General features: G+C 39.1%; 1 protein-coding gene across 1 annotated transcript; it reads left to right on the forward strand.

Moving 5' to 3' along the window:
- Positions 1-16654: 16654 nt before the first annotated feature.
- Positions 16655-20186, forward strand: LOC135087417 (uncharacterized). The gene is made up of 3 exons (XM_063982184.1): positions 16655-16696; positions 17435-18301; positions 20163-20186. Exons 1-3 carry the CDS (start codon positions 16655-16657, stop codon positions 20184-20186), a joined length of 933 nt encoding a protein of 310 aa, XP_063838254.1.
- The last annotated feature ends 752 nt before the right edge of the window (positions 20187-20938 follow it).

The following is a 20938-nucleotide window of genomic DNA, read 5'->3' on the forward strand; positions in this document are numbered from 1 at the left end:
AACTTTTACATTCATCAGCGAGTCCCACGGGTCCAGAAGGTGGTTAGACCACTGCCTGGTTACGCAGTCTGCCTATGATACCGTGCAAAAAGTGAATATTATGTGTGATGTGCAGTGGTCGGACCACTTCCCTTTGATTTTATCATGTAATGTGACTGGTTTGCCTGTGATATGTAATAGTAATGATATGCCAAAATACGATAACAATAATAGAAAGGGTATAATATGGGGTCGTAGAAATATTGACCAAATTAATGAGTATGGGGAATACTGTTTTAAGCATTTTAATGAATTAAAGTCAGTTTCTAGTCACAAAAATGATATATTTAAAAACATTGATTATTTATACAGTAATATAGTCTCTATTTTACAGGAAGCTTCAATTTCCTCTTCGCGCTCCGGTGGTAGGACTAGCCGTGGGCAGGTCACCGGGTGGAACTACCACGTTAGTGGTTTGCACTATAGGGCTAGGACATGTTTCAGGGAATGGCTGGAGTGTGGTAAGCCTACGAGCGGTATTTTATACGATAATATGCGTGAAACTCGAAAATCTTTTAAGAATAAATTAAAGTGGTGTCAGGAAAATCAGGAGTCTATAAAAATGAATATAATAACTATGCACAGGGCTAATAAAAACTTTATTAAATTTTGGCGCGCGACCAAATCTACCGAGCATAAACAAAGACTTCCCAATAATGTAAACAATGTCAGTGATCCTGTGGCTATCGCCAGGCCTGTCTCACTCCGCGCGGTACATCCGATAATTACCTACAGCGAAGCGCCCCGCCGGCGGGTATTATATCAGTCGAGTGTCACGCGCGCGCCCGTCAGGACGCTGGTGCGTTGTAGTATGATTATAATTCTATGATCGAAGTATTATTTAAAAATGGACATGATGAGAAAAAAATATTGTGCGGCGTTCGGGTGTTTAAATTCGAAAAGAAATCTACCGGATTTATCTTTTTTTTTCGCTTCCCAAAGATGCTGAAAGGTATGTTGGCCATGTAGGTAATCAATAATTCTTAGGATAGTATAGGAACCTAACCTACTATGACTACTGCTCAGAATGCGTTCGTTCGTTTCAGCCAAATGACGTCCACTGCTGGACAAAGGCCTTTCCCAAGGTTTTCCATAATGAATGCATACTTACCTACATATACGTACCTCATTACAAATAAGTAGATTAATTATTTTTTCACTAGACAGCAACCCTAACAGCGTAAGAAGAGTTCAGAGGCACGCGATAGAAAGAGACAAAACTTGTAGGTGAATAAAATTGTAGGTACGTAGTGCTGTGCGAGCTGAATTCATTTAATTAAATTAAATTAATTAAATTCATTTAAAATGCCGGCATCTGATCCTACACAAAGGAGTGCAATTTCTGTTGCTACTATTATGTATTCTGTGCTTTGACCTTCAATATCTCCTAAACCACAAGTTTCCCAGGTATGGTCCCAAAGAAAAAAATGATCCTCATGATGTGGAGAATAAGTAGCCTTCGGCTTCGGGATAGGTTTTTTTACACCCGTTATCTTTCTTATGTCTTAAAGATTAACGTAGATACTAGTTTTATTGAATTTTCTACAACAGTACTGATCCTCATTAAGATCGAACTTCACTTCAGGTAAGTTCGTTTGATCATTCAATTATCCTGTCTTCGTCTTCTAGATTTATTTCTTACTATGTAGATGTTTAGAGAAATGATCTATGTTGCGAATAGAAAAGGAAAACAACATGATTTAATAGTTAATCATATTTTTATTAAATTTGAAAAACAATAAATATAACCACATTTCTGACTTCATAATATTGTAAACAATTGAGATCATTTAACAAAAGAAAAAATATTGTTATTAAATACATCTTTTTTAATCTTTTAATTTGTAATATCTGAACACTAAGATAATGAACTTAATAAAGGATGATGGGCACAAATGTATGGAAAGTGGTACCCGCTCCAATAGCCATAACCAATATATATTTCAAAAGGCCTTTAGATGTAGAAAAATGTCTGCTATGGGGCCAGTTCTAATTCACGTTTTGAAAGCAGTAATTCCACTAAGTATTATATGAAAGTATAACACAATCATCCATGTATACGAGTATGTACTATGACTAGAATCTATTAATGTAACTAAAATAAACATTGAAAAGGCAAGGATTATACCTACGATGAACTACCCAAGCCATTAGCCCTTTATTCGCTTTCATCATCATCATCATCATCATTGTAACCATAGGACGTCTAGTTGAACATAGGCCTCTCCAATGATTTCCACAATGGCCGGTTGGTGGCGGCCCGCATCCAGTGCCTTCCCACTACCACAAAATATAATTATATTTTGTGCCGCTACCTTTATGAGGTCGTCGGTCCATCTTGTGGGTGGACTTATTGGGTCTTGTGGGTTTATTCGCTTTAGCAACCCATAATAAAACCCTTAAGAAGTAATAAAACTCCAACTCTTTTATTAATAAAAGTTACACCCTAGTTGAACTCTGGCTTAAATTGTCATTTGGTATGGAAATGTCATTTTAATCCAAGGTTCATCCTAGGTGCTATAACTTTTTATTAATAAGGGGGTAGTAGTTCTTCAAATAAAAACATTTATTTCACAATTATCCCTATCAATAATTATAGAGTTAAGGAAGGATGCCTCGCATAACCTAAGTACCATACGATGGACACGTAGTTATGATACTTCGGTTACACAAAAAGTATGTTTATCTTCGAACGCAACCAGATCTGAGGCTGGTGGCCATAGTAAATGTTGTTCGTCTTGGTAAGACCTTTCAAATGACACTACAAACATAACCATTGGAGCCGGGTACCATTTTGCAAAAAAGTGTGTTTATCTTCGAACACAACCAGATCTGAGGCTGGTGGCCATAGTAAAAGTTGTTCGTCTTGGTAGGTAAGACCTTTCAAACGACACTAGAAGCATATCTATTGGAACCGGGTACCATTTTGCCCATTGTCCTTTATAGATGTGTCAACAATCGGTCTATTATAGAAATTGGCAAAAACGGCTGATTGTGCTGACCAACCAGCACTCTTCCTTATGGTGTCTACATTCAAACCAACACGAAATGCCGCGGAAGTTGAAGCGTGCCTCGTGCTATGGGCCCCGAAAACCGAAGTATCAATCCCGCAATCGCAAACAGTTTTGCTTTATCCAGCGCCCAATCGTTTGAGATGAAGCAGCCTTATGCGGTTTTTAAAAAGTTAAGATAAGGAGTTCTTCCGTATTTCTGAGAACTGATGTTGCTTCTACATATTTCTGCAAGACTACAGCTGGGCATATTCCCGGCCTTTGATTAAAACATGGGAGATTAAGGATAGGTCGGGACCTACCAATTGCAGAGGTTTTAATCAAATTAGTTATTGGGATTATTAGTCGATCGATGATCTCACTCGATTATTTCTAAACTATACAAGATATCGAAAAAGTGATTACTGATCCTGAAAGTGCTTCACTCTTTAAAACGATATCAGTAATAGGTTACACAATTAACTGGATCTATCCGAAAATTCAATGTTTTCAGCCTCCATACTAAATGTATGGCACTATGCCAGCCACATAATATTAGAAGTGTTAATTTTTTTATTTTAAATAATAAACACTTAAAATTAACTCGTAAATTGCATTCTTATTTAAAATTATTCATGGAAAACATTGGTTTTAAGCTTTACTTGCTATAATATTATCGAGACATGAGTGCCATGACTGTGGCAGTACTAAATGTATGGAAGCTGGAAACATTGAATTTTCGGATAGATCCAGTTTATTTTATAACTTATTATTGGCACCGTTGGATAAAACTCGTGAAGCACTTTCAGGATCAGTAACCAGTTTTTGGATATCTTGTATAGTTTAGAAATAATCGAGTGAGATCACTTATCGTTTCCACCCTGTATGTTTTTATATCTTTCAAATTTATTAGTGAGAGTGTTTGAGTTCTTTGCCCACTAGCTAATGCTAACAACATCACCAGTTTTTTACTTAACATAGCCAAATTGATTTGATCATTGTACATTTGTTCTAAGTAATTTAGCACAATATTTGGGTTCCACGTAATATTATAACGAGGAAACACGGGCTTCAACTTAAAAATGCCTTTAAAAAACCGTTTTAAATTTTGATTTCCTGTTTGAGTTTGAGTTTCTTTTTCCTTTTTTTTTTCGGCGGTAGGCGTAAAAGTGGTTAACAGCTCTCTCTCAGATTACAATTGTTTAAAAATAGTTAAAAGTTGAATAGTTACCTTTATATAGTGTGATCTAACTCAAAGGGCACTAATTTAAACCCCCTATCATTTGCATCACTTTATATGCTGTGATTACCACTACACTGCACCTGTCACCGGCTCTCATCACTTCTTATCAACTACACCAACATGTCCACCTTGGCTGATGTACACCAGTTGCAGACATCACTGGAAGAATCTTTACACAAGCGCATGAGTGAGTTTGAAGCACAGTTTAAGCAATCGGCATCGGAGCCGACTACACTCGGACAGCTATATTCCGAGTTCTGGGCTTTCAAGGAGAGTGTTGTCGGAATTGTGCAGCTCCTGCGCTCACAGATTGCGGAGCTTTCACGTGCCACAGATGCTCTGGAGATGCGCCATCGCAGGAAAAATCTTCTATTTGGTGGAATCCCCGAGGACACGAAGGAGGATGCCCCTGCGGTCATTTGTGACATACTGAGGTCCCGCTTTAACATGCCTGATGTGACCAAATCAGTATTGAAGGCATGCCATCGACTAGGATCCAACAGAGAAGGCAGGCCACGTCCAATTCTGGTGCGGTTCACTGATCACACTACAAAATCCGCAGTTTGGAAGAAGAAGACTGCGCTAAAAGGTACTCCCACTGTCATCTCGGAGTTCCTCACGCGCAGTCGACAGACTCTATTCTTGGAGGCACGCAGAAGATACGGCATGACGAACGTCTGGACACTGGACGGCAACATTTATGCAAAGTTGGCCGACGGGAAGCGCTGCCATATTACATCCCTAGGCGATCTGGACCCGACAGCCAACGTTAAGCATCCTGTGCCTGCAGCTAAGGAAGGTTGGTCGGCACCGGCAGCTAGATCCGCATCCTCGACATCAACTTCGAGCTCTTCCACTAAAATCATTGGAACTCGTAGGCAGGCCGCAAGGAAGTGACGTAGTGCTAGTTTTACTTATTCGTGTCCCATGTCACGTCCTTAGTTTTGTTACAATTAGTTGAAATCCACGAAGGTAACGTTGAAATAACTTTTTTTTATTGTTTTGAATATAATAGTGCTGGTTTAACCTCAATTTCACGATGACACTCTAATTGTCAATGTCAGATTTCTTTTTTTTTCTCTCTCTAACTTGTTCGATTCCTTCGCAGTGGATTTTGCACGTTGGGGCAAAGGCGTTACGCCATACAGCCAGTCAGTGTTTCTATTAAACTAAATTTTTTATTTTTTGTTTTGTTAAATTCTTTTCTCGCTTTCGTTTTTTCTTTCTTTGTTTTGTTTGTAAACATGTTATATTTTATTAATTCATGTTCTCAACAGTTCTGCTGGTGGGTGTTGCAGTGTGGCTTTAGTCAAATTATTAATTATCGCGTTTTTAGTTTTTTTTTATGTCATATATATTGTTAGAAGTGGGTTCATGAAATAAAAGTAGCAGCGTTTCGGTGAGATGTTTACTCTTCCAATTGACATGAACAACTGAACTACTATCTCGACTTAGAGCTATAATGTTAACACAGGTGGCAACCGACTCGTAATGGCGGCGTACTAAAGTACAGGTGGCGCCACTAGAACAACTTCCGTTTTAGAAATAAATTAAAAATAATATTTACTGCCACTGGAAACACAATTCAAAATTACAATAATTATAAGTTAATTTCCAGTGCCAATAAATATTTTACACTATTTGCCTATTGTAACGGAAACGTGCTCAATGTTCGTGTTTCCGGTTAAATTAAATAAATCAATTAATTAATCAAATCAAATACTAATATTTATAACATGCTAGCTTAAAATATATTAAATTATGACTATCACTCGGCATTTCCTGACAAATATTACGACCTCGTAATTACAAGAACAATTTAATAGAAAAAATAATAATTAAGTTTTAATTGAACAGTAACTGAGTAACAGTTTGTTTTTCTTACATTAGAGTAAAAACAAAATATTTCTTGAATAACATTAATTCTTAGTATCGGGAACACACCCATAATTTAAAAAAAATCTTTTTCTTAAATTTTAATGATAATCATTATTTTAGAATCGGGAACACACCCATATTATTTTTTTTATTCTTACATGACACACCTTTTTTTTTTATTATTATTATTTAGGGACACACCCGTATATTTCGGGAACACACCCATTTTGCCATTATGCATATTATTACAATTTTTATTAGGTATATCAGGCTTCTATTAATAATAATTATATTTTAACAGTAATTTAACACATGCTTATTGAACTAGATAAAATTATAATAGAAAATATAACAATGTCTTATTAACTTTCACTATCATCAGATACATCCTCATCACTTATTGTTTGTACTTTAAACTTTTTCATTTTGTCACATGCAATGACATTGTTGTATTTTCTACCTTTTTTGTTCAGAGAGATAACTCTGTATCTATCATTATCTAATATTTTTACAACTTTATAAGGGCCAGCATATTTATCCACAAGTTTTCCACTAGTTAACCCTTTTTTAATAACTCTTCTTTGAACCTGAACTAAGTCTCCTACTTGATACTTAATACTAGGGATCCTATTTTTATCGTATCTATCTTTCGCCTTTTTGGCTGATTGAATCGTATTACTTTTGGCTTGAGCTCGTAGGTTAGGTAAATTCGGGACAGTTGCAAAACGATTTGGAACATCTATTTCGAAACGCGGTTTATACCCATAAAGTAATTCATACGGACTTTTAAGTGTCGTACTATTAATAGTTGTGTTGATGCCACGTTCAACTTGTGGTACGAATTGTTCCCAGTCACTATCATTTTCGCCTGTATAAGCAATCAGTGATTGGAGAACGGTACGGTTGTACCGTTCTACTTGACCGTTGGCACGAGGACAAGCTACAGCGTTTAAAATATGTCGAATTTGTTTTGATTTGCAATAATCGTGAAAATGGTGGCTCGTGAATGCCTTGCCTCTGTCAGTAATTATACGTTCAGGTAAACCAAAAATTCGAATGAGTAAATTCATCGTTGTTATGACATGGGAAGTGCTTGTGTCAGGTACTGGTTGAAGCCACGTGAATTTAGTAAATGCGTCTACTATAACTAGCAGATACGTGTTTTTGTTTTTGGATAAACAAAATGGACCTAAATGGTCGAGATGCCATGTTTGCCAAGGAATATTTCCTTTATCAATAGGGTTTAGAAATCCACGACGCTTGTTGGTGTCTTTGCAAATTGACAAGAAATACAACTTCGTACAAAAGACAATGCCGGAAATTGGCGTCTTTTTTTTTTCGCGCGGCCATCGACCATACCTTGTTTTTTGATTACAAAATAGTGTAATAAACCAAACTTACTATGACATGTATACCTCTAAACTCAGTCTGAACTGAGTTACGAGCAATAGAAGTTTAATGATTTTACATACTAGATTTGCTTTTTGCGGGTAAGTTTTGTAAGAAATTGAAACAAAATAGTGACATTGTATGTGTAAACAAACAATACCATCCATTTAAGGCTCCAGACATCAGTATGGAGCAGAATCAGCGCAATAAAAAAATAGCGCAATATTTTGTTGCAATTTCTTACAAAACTTGCGCGCAAAAAGCAAATCTAGTATGTAAAATCATCAAACTTCTAATGCTCGTAACTCAGTTCAGACTGAGTTTAGAGGTATACATGCTGTAGTAAGTTTGGTTTATTACACTATTTTGTAATCAAAAAACAAAGTTTGGTCGATGGCCGCTCGAAAAAAAAAAGACGCCACCTTCCATACAAAATCTGGCATTGCCATTTCGATACAAAGCGACGGAGCTTTTCAAACCAATACTCTCTTTGAATAAGTTCTATAACCTTTTTTTCGTTCATATGACCATTGTCATCATGAAACACATGTGGGACTTTAAGTTGCACTTGGCAACTCTCCAGCGTACTGATTTAGGAATAACAATTTTGTATTCTTGACCGACTTTCCTATATAGTATATTATCTTTGACCATGTATAAATTTTGAAATTCCGGATTTGTAATATTAGTTATAATATTTTGTAATTTGTCATCGTTATTTTGCACAGCTGATACCCAATTTTCTGTGATATGTTGTAAAGGAAGAGCACATCGACTGAGAGCATCAACATGTTGCATTCTAACCCCGGGCCTATATTCCACGATAAAATCAAAACTTTGCAATTCTAACCACTAACGTCCTATCCTTGGAAGCATGTCCTTTTTGGTCCACGTAGTGCTTAAAGCTTGGCAATCAGTTAAAACTTTGAAAGGTCTACCTACAAGGTAAACGCGAAATTTTCTTATACTCATTACGACAGCCATGGCTTCAAGCTCGTAAGAGTGATATTTTTGTTCCGTGGCGGACGTTTGTTTACTAAAATAGGCTACAGGTTTTAACTGTCCGTCTAGTTGCTTTTGGAACAAAATACCACCCACTCCGTAGCTTGAAGCGTCTGTGTGTACTTGGGTTTCTAGATTAGGGTCATATATGGCAAGTACTGGTTCGGAAGTAAGTGCAGTCTTTATATCACGAAATGATGTCTCCTGCTCCTCTCCCCAGCAAAAGGGTTCATTTTTCTTAAGCAGATTTGAAAGGGGGCGAATTCTGTTAGCAAAAGACACTACAAACTTCCGAAAATAACTCGCAAGGCCAATAAAGCGTCTAAACTCGTGAATGTTTGTGGGAGCTATAAATTCGTTCAAAGCCTTGACTTTTTCAGGAGCGGGTCTTATTTCTCCGCAAGAAATAATGTGACCTAAATATTCAATATGACTTTTCAAAAAGGAGCATTTTTCGCGACGTAAGACTATTCCGGATTTACTGATTAATTCTAAAATGCGCTCTAAGTGATCCAAAGCCTCAGGTATAGATTTCGAAAAAATTAGTATATCATCGATATAGGCAGTAGCAAATTGAAATCTGTATTGTCCTAATACGGAGTTCATCGTTCTTTGAAATATGGCTGGCGCGTTAGCCAATCCAAAGGGCATCCTTTTATACTGAAATTGGCCAAATGGCGTTACAAATGCTGTGTACTTTCGACTATCAGGATGCATTTTGATCTGATGGTAACCAACTGCTAGGTCTAATTTTGTAAAGCATTTATCCGTACTCAATCTGTCTAATTGATCCTGTATGAGAGGCAAGGGATAGCGATCTTTTTTTGTCAGTCTATTGAGTTGTCTATAATCTACGCACATCCTAAATTCTCCATTTTTCTTTGGGACAAGGATTACTGGGCTGGCGTATGGAGAATTGCTGGGTTCAATAATATCTTTGTCGATAAGGTCATTAACTATGTCTCGAACAACCTCTTGCTCTTTCATTGACATTCGGTAAGGACGGTAATAAAATGGAACTTCCGATGTTAGCTCTATTGTCATTTCAACATCGCAATTACCTAAACGAGACTGATCATCAAAACAGTGGTCAAATCTTTCCAAAAGATTATGCAATTGGGTTAAGTAATCTCCTTGTACGTCAGTATCATAACTATCATCGAACTGTAACTGACCCCGTGCAATACATTGGGTAGAATACAAAGTTAAAGGGTCAAACTGAAAATTATAAACGTCGATGCACCCCATATTTTCATAAATATTGGCAATTTGTTCTGGGATATCTATTTCTTTCCCTAAAGACCTATGTTCAGATCGGCAAACTTGAATTTGGGAAGACGTAACATCCTCTTCAGTGTACACTATTATTCTATTTAGACCCTGTTCAAGCACTGTATCATGTGGGACTTTAAGTTGCACTTTAGATGTACTCGGTTCAATGCCGTTAGAAAAAGGTAATTCAGAATTAATAAGATCATCATGATCTTTAGAAAAGGTAAGAGACCGGGAGGTTTTGGTCAAGAAAATACCAGGTAATTCAGTAAACGCACGTCCTACTATCATGTCAGTATCCTGCAAGTCATCTCGGACAACTAAAACAGGGGTAACCTCACATACACCATCAATGCTAAGCTTGAGTAAACTTTCACCTTCAGGTGCAATGATCTGGCCTCCATAACCCTTGATACTAGTTCGACATTGTGTATTAAAAGACAAGTTAATCCGTCGAGCCGCACTCAAAGTTATTGTATTGCATGCGCTGCCTAAATCAATATACCCGGTGAGGGTTTGGCCATTTGCAATAACAGTTTTGTGATATTTGCGGTCGCCCTCATCGATTGGACGAATGTGGTACAACGTTTTTTTATCCTGTACTTTATCAGAAATTGTGCTAGTTGTTGGTTGTTTAGAATTAGTTGCATTTTTTAAACTGTAACAATCATCACGTTCGTGACCTAATTTGTTACAGTAGGAACACTTCTTTGAGAATCTACAATCTTCAGTTTTGTGGCCAACTTTATTACAATTCGTACAACGTACATTTTCTCTACATGAAAAAGAAGTATGACCTCTCCTACCACATACAAAGCATTTTCGTTGTCTAAAAGCTCCTTTTTCACTGTCCTCACTATTTTTCGAAGGTTTGTCAGTGTCAAAAGTAAGTGGTTCTACTACGGCATCAGTCAAATAGTTCAGTAATGACCGTGTGTCCCTACAACCTGCACCACGAGCTCCCGCCTTTAACAATGGGTCATTTAACGTGTAAATTATTACATCACAAATCATATGATCGGATAATTCGCAAAGTTTACTGCGCAAGCCTTTTATAATAAAAATCCAGTACCTTCTCGTCCTTTTGCTTCGAAGTCGTCACGAAGTCATGAAGTTTCGCTGCTAACCCTCGTCCAGCTGGGAAGAATTCGGCCAGGCGCTTCTTCCACTCCTCCCAAGGTATGTTGATGTCTTGCTGATGCCCGAACCACAGCAACGCATTTCCTTCTAAGCTGGCAGTCATGTGGTAGATCAGCGTCTTCTCATCCCAGCCATAGATGGTTGCCAAGGACTCCAACCGATGTAGCCATGTGTGAACGGACATAGTGTTAGAATTTCCATCAAATTTTGGTAAGTTTTCAGGTTTTCCCAGATATCTCAAATTATTGCCAAAATTCTGGTTATTAGTTGAATTATTTGAAAAATTATTTCCAAAAATAGAGGTGGCCACAGTGCTATTTAACACATTGTTGTCATTTATGGGTTTATTTATAGAATTACTGACAACAGAGTGCGCTGGTATGTGACCAATATTTACATCGTTCAACACTGAATTTGTGGTTGAATTTGATGTGTTAATAATAGTTAACGACGTACCTTGTATACTGTCCATGCACTGTGGTTGACCTTGGACCCCGGCTCCTTCCACCTCCAAACTTCATGTGGATGGGACTGGTCTGTCTTCATGATGTGATGATGTTGCATTTCTCTGTGTAATTAATTCCTCCAGCATATTTTCCAATCGGGTAAGTCGTTCGGTATTATTTGGTCTTGCACTCTTCTTACGTCTTGGCCGTTTACTCGGAATCGGATTTGCATCAGGTTCTTCCTCCTCAGATGACTGCAGAACAGGATGTCGTATGCGTCGTCGGCTCATAGTGAACGCGGGTATTTTTCAAAGGGCATAGAGAAAAAAAAATACCCCTCTGATCCCACTTCTGATTTGTTAGAAGTGGGTTCATGAAATAAAAGTAGCAGCGTTTCGGTGAGATGTTTACTCTTCCAATTGACATGAACAACTGAACTACTATCTCGACTTAGAGCTATAATGTTAACACAGGTGGCAACCGACTCGTAATGGCGGCGTACTAAAGTACAGGTGGCGCCACTAGAACAACTTCCGTTTTAGAAATAAATTAAAAATAATATTTACTGCCACTGGAAACACAATTCAAAATTACAAAAATTATAAGTTAAATTATTTAATATTAATATTATATTTAAAACGTATTTCCAGTGCCAATAAATATTTTACACTATTTGCATATTGTAACGGAAACGTGCTCAATGTTCGTGTTTCCGGTTAAATTAAATAAATCAATTAATTAATCAAATCAAATACTAATATTTATAACATGCTAGCTTAAAATATATTAATATATAACGGAGTATTTGGGCCAGCAGGGTTTTTAAAAGGGGTGACGTCAGCTCCGCTGACGTCATCCCTTTCGTCATCACTCATCACAAATTAACGAAAACACAGGTTGGAGCACGTACACTGATTTTATTCCATAAAACAAAAATTACTTAAAGAAAATAATTAGTTTTAATTACAATAATTATAAAAATAATAAAATACTCACAGGATTCGTGATCACCGTCCTCCCTCGACCAAAGTCGATTCAATAATGCCGCGCGCCGCCACCAAAATCACTTAACTGAACACAAAACTAGAATGGCGTCGCTTGGCGGAAGTGCCGTAGTCAAAACACTACTTTTAAGAAAATATTAACAGATTGATTTTTTTAGAACGACGAAATACATTTGTAAAATCATTAATAATTTTAACAAGTTACTTTTAATATTCAAATTATTTTTACGGTGAGTTTCAGTCGAAACATCCGCTGAATTATCTTAGAAATGGCAGCGGATGTTCCGGCTTGTAATCAAGTTCAAATAAGTTTTAATAATTCGTGTTTTACCGCAAAATATTTTAACAAACTGGTTTTGTGTCATTTATAAATCAAGGCAAGATTTTTAAAACTATCAGCGCTAAATTAATAAATCTTAAATTGGCAATACTGATTATTACATTCTCAAAATAATAGAAAGTAATTGGAAATGAAATTAAGTCTTGCCTTGACAAGTAAATGACATGTAAATTCATGAACTATTTTTAGAAGCTTGTTTAAACCTTCAGGTAATTTTTACAAATAATTCCAGTCGAAACATCCGGCGGGAATATCAAAAAATGTCGGCGGATATTTCGACTGGTAAACAAGTCCATATTAGTTTAATAAATTAAAGAAACTTTACACAAAACAATCTTTCTTAATTTATAAATCAAGGCAAGGTTTTTAGAATCAATAACGAATAATTAGAACAATAAGAATCAGCTATACTTATTATTATGTGTTGAAGCATTTATAGTGTTGCGTCGACACGGCCATTCTGCGAGACGGTGCGTGCTCTGCGCCAGTCTTAGTTCTGCAAAATACAAATGGTTTCTCTGAGCTAGGTATCTGTTAGGAGGTACACTAGCCGATAACTTGGTTATGGTACTCCATAGTGTTATTAACGAAACTTGACGACAATGATCACAGCCAAGTATTCAGCTATAATTTTGTAAATAGTACTTTCAGATTTATAATATTGGCAAGTACTGATACTGCATCTTATTACGATTCATGTTTTAGTAAATTCACATTAAATCATTTGAGAATTTGTAAAAATAAGAGAACTCAAGAAATAGAACAGGATAAAGGAAAGTGAGCGCAGTTTTTACTTTTATGTTACGAATAAAAAAAAATATTTTACACATACTCGTACTGATCAGGTTTATATGTTTTGTTTATATGCAAATGCTCCACGCATACCTTTTAGAAATAGGATGATGCTGTGGTGCTGAGCGGTCTCGTACGCCGTGGTCCACAGGGGCTCTAAAGGATTTAGGAGAAGGTCGATGCTGGGGCCTAGGCCTTACTTTTATGACCGTGGTCCCCAGGGGCTCTGAAAAATAGGTACTTGCGTTTGTTGAAGCTCACAGGTAAATGTTGCTGTGGTGCTGAGCGGTCTCGTACGCCGTGGTCCACAGGGGCTCTAAAGGATAGAGGAAGGACGATGCTGGGGCCTAGGCCTTACTTTTATGACCGTGGTCCCCAGAGGCTCTGAAAACAACAGAAATTGGAAAGGAACGAAGGAAAAAGTAACCTTTGGTCTTTTAGGTAGGTTAATGTCATGATACCAACCAATTAGTTGAGGCATCCAAAAGCAAGGCAGCTCGAGATGTAGAAGGTTGTGGTTCATTAGAGGTATCTGTTTGTGGAGTGTCATTAACGCCTGCCGATGAGTTGTCATCGAGTTGGAGTGCAGTCTGTTGTTGGGTATCGTCATCGGACCCCGTCGACACGGTTTCTTGCTCACCAGGTTGAGGAGCTTTACGTAATTGATCGTGAGCGACTTTGCGTGGTCGCCCTCTGCCCGTTACGCGTTTCACCATGTAGCGGTCATTATCCAGTATTCTGAAGATCTCGTATGGTTCGCTGTACTTCAGGTCCAGGGACGTTTGAATTCTGGGATTGTTCTTAATAAGTACATAGTCACCTCTTTGAAATGGGCGTAATCTTGCTTTACTCCGATCAAAGCGTTGTTTTTCATACTGAGCTGCAGCCGCCATTTTCTGTTGCACGTGTTGGTCGAGTGTATCAAAATCTATTGACTCATTATCAATATTTACCAACCTTAGCAATTCTGGTGGTACACAGTGTTGACGGCGTGTCAAGAGAGTAAGTGGTGCAACTCCTGTGACCCTGTGTGGAGTGCAGTTGAATGCAAGTTGAAGGGCTTCTAAAGCGGTCTGCCAGTTTTCAGTATCATAGTTCTTGATCATGGTTAGTGCATTTTTGACAGTAGCCATTACCCGTTCAACTTGTCCATTCGCTCGGCTTACTCCTGGCGCTATTGCATGAAAATTTATACCAAAACGGTCGCAATAGGTTTTGAACTCACCGAGAAATTCCCGACCGCCATCGACTACCACCTGGATTGGAGTTCCAAATAAGTGTACAACTCGTTTCAGTGCTGCGAGAGTGCTGCTTGGGCTCTTGTCATTGGAGTAACTGAGGAGTATGTACTTACTGAACGCATCGATGGTGACTATTACGTACTCGTCCTGACCTTCAGCGTTTCTTGTACCCAGCTTGCCGGTAATGTCCATGTGAATGACTTGAAATGCTGTAGTGGGTTTTTGTATCGGATGAAGCTGGGCTTGAATTGCACCGGAAGGGCCTTGTTAAGTCTATTAAATAACAAAGATAAATAAATAAAGTACATAATTAAATTCATAGATATAATATACAATAATAATAAACATAATGTTTGTAATAGAAAATAATTTTACAAATTGTACATAAACCACATTAGTTAAGTTCAAAAGGTTGCCAATAGATGGCGCTGTGCTTCTTTAGATCGCGCAAGCGTTGTGTTTTTTCCGAACTACTTATACCTTTCTTACAAACATTAAATCGCCTCCGTTCTGAGATTGGAGTTTTATTTGAATTTCAACTCAAGGATTTTGGGATCCTGTACCGATATCGTACAAGGTCCTTCGAGCCGGATGGACGGTTTTTGAGTGAACGCACAAGTCCTCCCTTGGAAATTGTATGCAAAGTATTAAGTGCCTAGTGAAGTGATCCAATGTATGGAGTCTCGAGCACCGCTGCCACGCTGTACTACCTGGAAGCTGCCCCTACCGTACCGTGCTGTGTGAGCAACCGTCGCCGGCGCTGGGAACTGGATGAGCGAGCAAGGAGCAGTAGCCGTAATCAGTGATAAGTAAAGTGCAAGTGAAACCGTGAGTACATTTATGTGTTACAAGTGTTAAGTAAAGTAACTTGGACTTAGAATAAATCAGTAGATCTTGGACTTAGAATAATTCGCTTAAAAGTGACAAGACGGGGAATCCACGCCGGTTTTCATAGCGATTGCAAGCTTCAAAAGACTTAGAAAATTTACGCAAAAATTGGACCGGACTTAGAATTTTCAACTCGACGTCTCAGTCACACCCCAACATCTGCACTTCGAGTTACAATCACTTCACTAGGATTCCAACCAGAGATAACTTTATTTATTTTTCACAATGGATAAAGCTTTGCGTGTATTGATAGATTTAAAATCACAGATTGAGAAAGGATTTACCAACTATAAAAAGTCACCTAAAGATCGGATAACTGAAAACTACATTAGGGCGAGATTGGATATTCTAGATAAGCAGTATCAAGACTTTATAAAGAAACATGAAAAGCTAGTTGCAGAATTTACTACTGAAGATTTAAGTAAATCAAGTTACATACAGGATGATGCATTCGATAACGTTTTCGAGACATTTTTAGCTTATAAGGTTGAACTTCAGAATGTACTTTCAAAATTCGAGTCTAACAATGTTTCACCTGACAATAAAAATAATGATGGCCCTAAGGGAGAGTCTGTCTTACAATTACCTAAGATTCAGCTGCCCACTTTCAGCGGAAAGTACGTTGAATGGATGTCGTTTCGCGATTTGTTCACTTCCCTCGTACATAACAACGCGTCACTTGACGACGTTCAGAAATTGCATTATTTAAAGACACAATTGTCAGGTGAAGCGGATCAGCTCATACGCCATGTACCAATTACGCAGAATAACTATGTTAAATGTTGGAATATGTTAACAGATCGATATAATAACAAAAGATACATATCATTTTGCATTCTGAAACGTCTGTTCAGTCAACGTAATATTGTACAAGAGTCTTCTAGCGCCCTTAAAGAATTGTTAGATGTAACTACCGATTGTTTGCATGAATTAACAAATTTAGGTATCGACGTCACTTCCTGGGACGTTATTGTAATATACGTTGTAAGTATGAAGTTGGACGCCGAGTCGCGCAAGCAATGGGAGTTGCAGGTTAGTAGCACTTCCAATGATTTACCTACACTAACCCAATTTAAAGATTTCTTAGGTACTCGTTTTCGCGCTTTAGAGTTTGTTGAACCTAAAACCAAACCCAAGGCCACTCCTAATGTAGTTTCTAACCCGAAAGCTTTGCATACAACCACAAATATTTCATGCCCACATTGTTCTGAAGAACACAAGTTGTATAATTGCAAGAAGTTTGCTAATGAGGATGTTGATAAACGTCGTAGCATTACCAACTCGTTGGGGCTATGTTTCAACTGCCTCGGATACAACCATTCGAGCAAGGTTTGTCGCTCGTTCACCAAATGCCGTATTTGCAAACGCAAACACCACAGCCTATTGCATCCCAAAAGCCAATCCGACACAACCACGACTACATTAACTGCTGACCACAGCGCTGCCGATGTTGTGTCGAATAGCGAGGCCGTCACTAATATTGCCGCCCATTTTTCCAAAGGTACTACAGTCCACCAACAAGTTTTATTAGCAACAGCCCTTATTAAGGCTGAATCGAAAGATGGGTCGTCTCAAGTTTTGAGAGCGTTGTTGGATCAGGGGTCGCAGGCCTCATTTATATCAGAAGCTGCCGTTCAATTGCTGCGGCTGAAAAAGACATCGACTAAAAGCGCCATATCAGGTTTAGGTGGGGGACAAGGTGATCTTACCTCTAAATATACGGTAATGCTCAACATTCAGTCCCGTTGTGACCCTACCTTTTCCATTCAGGTCAGAGCCCATGTACTCGGAACTCTTACGTCAGTTTTACCTGAAAGGACATTTGCTTTAGTAGATTGGCCTGAGATCGCTAATATTGAATTAGCTGACCCGAACTTTAATTCCCCAAACAAAATTGACGTTTTGTTAGGAGCCGAGACTTATTGTCATATTTTAAAGGAGGGACTAATTAAAGCCCCGCAAGGCACGCCTATTGCCCAAGACACTTACCTCGGATGGATCCTCTCCGGACCAATTGAAGATTTGCGTAAGGAGTGTCATCACAATGTTATTGTCAGCATGCACACACATGTTGAAGAAAATGACTTGCTGAAACGAATATGGGAGCTAGAACCAGAACCAGTTTCCCTCAAGAAGCGTCTAACGCAAGAAGAACAGGCTTGTGAAGACTACTACGATGCTACCACTCGAAGAGATGAGTCTGGCCGATACGTTGTGAATCTTCCTTTCCGATGCGCGGATCCTCCATGTAAGTATGGAAACTCGAAGAACATCGCCGTGAAGAGACTTCAAGGTCTTGAACGGAAGTTCTTGAAACACCCTGAAATTAAAAAACAATACACAGAAGTGATTAATGAGTACTTGACACTTGGGCACATGGAAAAGATCACAGATGAAACTCAAAGAAACAAACCTGATGCGGTATATCTGCCACATCATGCGGTGATTAGGGAGGATAAGAGCACTACCAAGTTAAGGGTGGTTTTTGATGCATCGTGCAAGGGAACGAACGGCTTTTCCTTGAATGATACCTTAATGGTAGGACCCACACTGCAAGCAGATTTACGACACATTATCATGAAGTGGCGCGTTCATCCTATATGCCTGTCTGCTGATGTTATTAAAATGTTCAGACAGGTAAGAGTTTCTGAAGAACACGTCGATTTTCAACGAATTGTGTGGAGAGAAAGACCGGAAGAAGAGATTGAAGATTATCGCATTTTGGTTGTGTCGTTTGGTACCGGTTGTGCACCTTACTTAGCGGTCAAAACAATGCAAAGAATTGCTTGTGATGAAGGTCATAAATATCCATTGGCCGCTGAGAGGATAAAATCAGATGTGTACATCGATGATGTCATGACAGGGTGTCAATCGGAAGCCGAAGCAATTGAGGTCTACAAGCAGTTAAACCAACTCCTAGCAGAAGGTGGTTTCAGATTGCAGAAATGGACAAGCAATTCTGACAAACTCTTAGAAGTTTTTAAAGAAGATGCAGGAAGAGATGTAGAGATAAAGCAAGATCAAGTAACGAAAGTTTTAGGACTTACCTGGAACAGAACTACTGATGAATTTGATTACTCGGTGAAGCTACCTCCGCGCGCCGCCACGTCCGCACCTGAAACAAAAAGAAAAATTATTTCCGAGATTTCACGTCTGTTTGACCCACTAGGTTGGATTGCACCATGCATAATTACCTCAAAGGTTTTCATTCAACGACTGTGGATCGCTGGGATGGGTTGGGATGATGAACTACCGCCGGAGCTTCTGAAACAGTGGGAATCATATCGCAGTGAATTAAACAAATTGATTAATTTTCACTTACCGAGATGGGTTAACACCACGAATGACGCCAAAGTTGAACTACATGGATTCAGTGATGCTTCCAATATTGCTTACGCGGCCGTCATCTACATCCGTGTGATTGATCCAATCGGTAATGTTCAAACCCACTTAATTACTGCCAAGTCCAAAGTAGCACCGATAAAACAAGTATCCATTCCGCGACTCGAGTTGTGTGGTGCTGTCCTTGTGAGTAACTTGCTGGTTGAGGTAGCCGAAGTGCTGGGAGTACCGAAGTCTCGCCTACATGCGTGGACTGACTCTACAGTGGTGTTGGCATGGCTAAACGATCACCCAAGTCGATGGAAGACGTTTGTAGCCAACCGCACGTCGGAAATCCTCGGTCTTCTGGACAATTCACAGTGGTCTCATGTACAATCAAAGGACAACCCCGCCGATATTGCGTCGCGAGGCACTACTCCAACTGAGCTTTTACATAATCCTCTTTGGCTACAAGGACCAAGTTGGTTACGCGGCGAATCTTTGAATTACGGCAGACCTAGCTCTATAAACCACAACGACGAAGAAAAAGTAGTCCGCGTTCATGCGACGGCGATAACTCCCGAAGATGAAGATAATTGGTTGTGGGACAGATTTTCTTCGTTACGAAAGCTGGTCAGAGTAGTCGCTCTTTGCAAAAGGTTCATAAAAAGATGTCGCGAGCCCAAACTTAAGTTGTTACCTTACATTTCTGTGTCCGAAATAAAGGAGTCTCTACAGCTATGCATTCTGAAATGTCAAAAAACCTGGTTCCAAGATGACCTTCGAACTCTCCATTCAAAGGAAGAGGTTAGCAAGAGTAGTCCTCTTTCTTCGCTGTCGCCGTTTCTTGACGACGACGGAATTTTAAGAGTTGGTGGGAGAATTCGTCATTCCGAATTACCACCTGAAAGCAAGCACCCTATTGTTGTCCCAAACAAATCAAGGCTAGCTAAATTGTTAGTGGCTGATGCTCACGAACGAACGTTTCACGGCGGGCAACAATTGATGCTCCGGTTCTTACAGTCTAAATATTGGATATTGAGGGTCAAAGGTATAATAAGATCACACATTCACAACTGTGTTCCTTGTATCCGTTACGCAGGAGCTTCTCGAAATGCGTTAATGGGAGAACTACCTTCTTGTCGAGTTACACCTAGTAAACCGTTTTTAAATTCAGGTGTCGACTTCGCAGGCCCCATAAACATTCGATGTTCCAAGGGGCGAGGACAAAAATCATACAAGGGATACATCTGTTTATTCGTTTGTATGGCCACCCGCGCCGTACACATCGAAGCCGTCTCGGATTTGACGTCAGCAGGCTTTCTCGCCGCCTTCAAAAGATTTGTCGCCAGACGTGGCCATTGTAGCCACCTCTGGAGCGACAATGGCACGAATTTTGTGGGTGCTTCTCGCGAACTGCGTTGTCTGTTCGGGGATGAGAGGAGTCAGGTCGCTTGTGAAATAGCCGATGCTCTAGCAAACAACAACACTGACTGGCATTTCATCCCTCCTCATTCTCCAAATTTTGGAGGGTTATGGGAGGCAGGGATCAAAAGCGTAAAACACCATTTTAAACGTGTGATAGGAGATAGCACTCTCACTTTTGAAGAGATATGCACAGTATTAAGCCAAATAGAAGCGTGTCTTAATTCGAGACCGCTGTCTAAGGCCAGTTCTGAACCAGATGTAGCTCCGCTTACACCTGGTCATTTTCTGGTTGGGCAACCTCTTGTATTGCCCCCAGATTACAACTTTGAACAACATGTTCATCTCATCACTTTAAGGCGCTGGCAGTTGACGCAAAGGATGGTGCAATGCTTCTGGCGACGGTGGTCGGCTGAATACCTGACAAACTTTTTTCAACGACATAAGTGGTCAGTACGCACACCAGGATTTAAATTAGGAGATGTAGTCCTGATTAAAGAAGATAATTTACCTCCGGCTAGGTGGTTG

The sequence above is a fragment of the Ostrinia nubilalis genome (genome assembly GCF_963855985.1).
Source record: "Ostrinia nubilalis chromosome W unlocalized genomic scaffold, ilOstNubi1.1 SUPER_W_unloc_6, whole genome shotgun sequence".
Taxonomy (NCBI): Eukaryota; Metazoa; Arthropoda; class Insecta; order Lepidoptera; family Crambidae; genus Ostrinia; species Ostrinia nubilalis.

Coding starts and splice junctions, on each gene's coding strand:
- LOC135087417 (XM_063982184.1), top strand. CDS start 16,655: ATGAAGTTGGACGCCGAGTCGCGCAAGCAATGGGAGTTGCAG. Junction 16,697..17,434: donor GCAAGCAATGGGAGTTGCAG/GTTAGTAGCACT, acceptor TTTTCCATTCAG/GTCAGAGCCCATGTACTCGG. Junction 18,302..20,162: donor TTATTAAAATGTTCAGACAG/GTAAGAGTTTCT, acceptor TTTTAAATTCAG/GTGTCGACTTCGCAGGCCCC.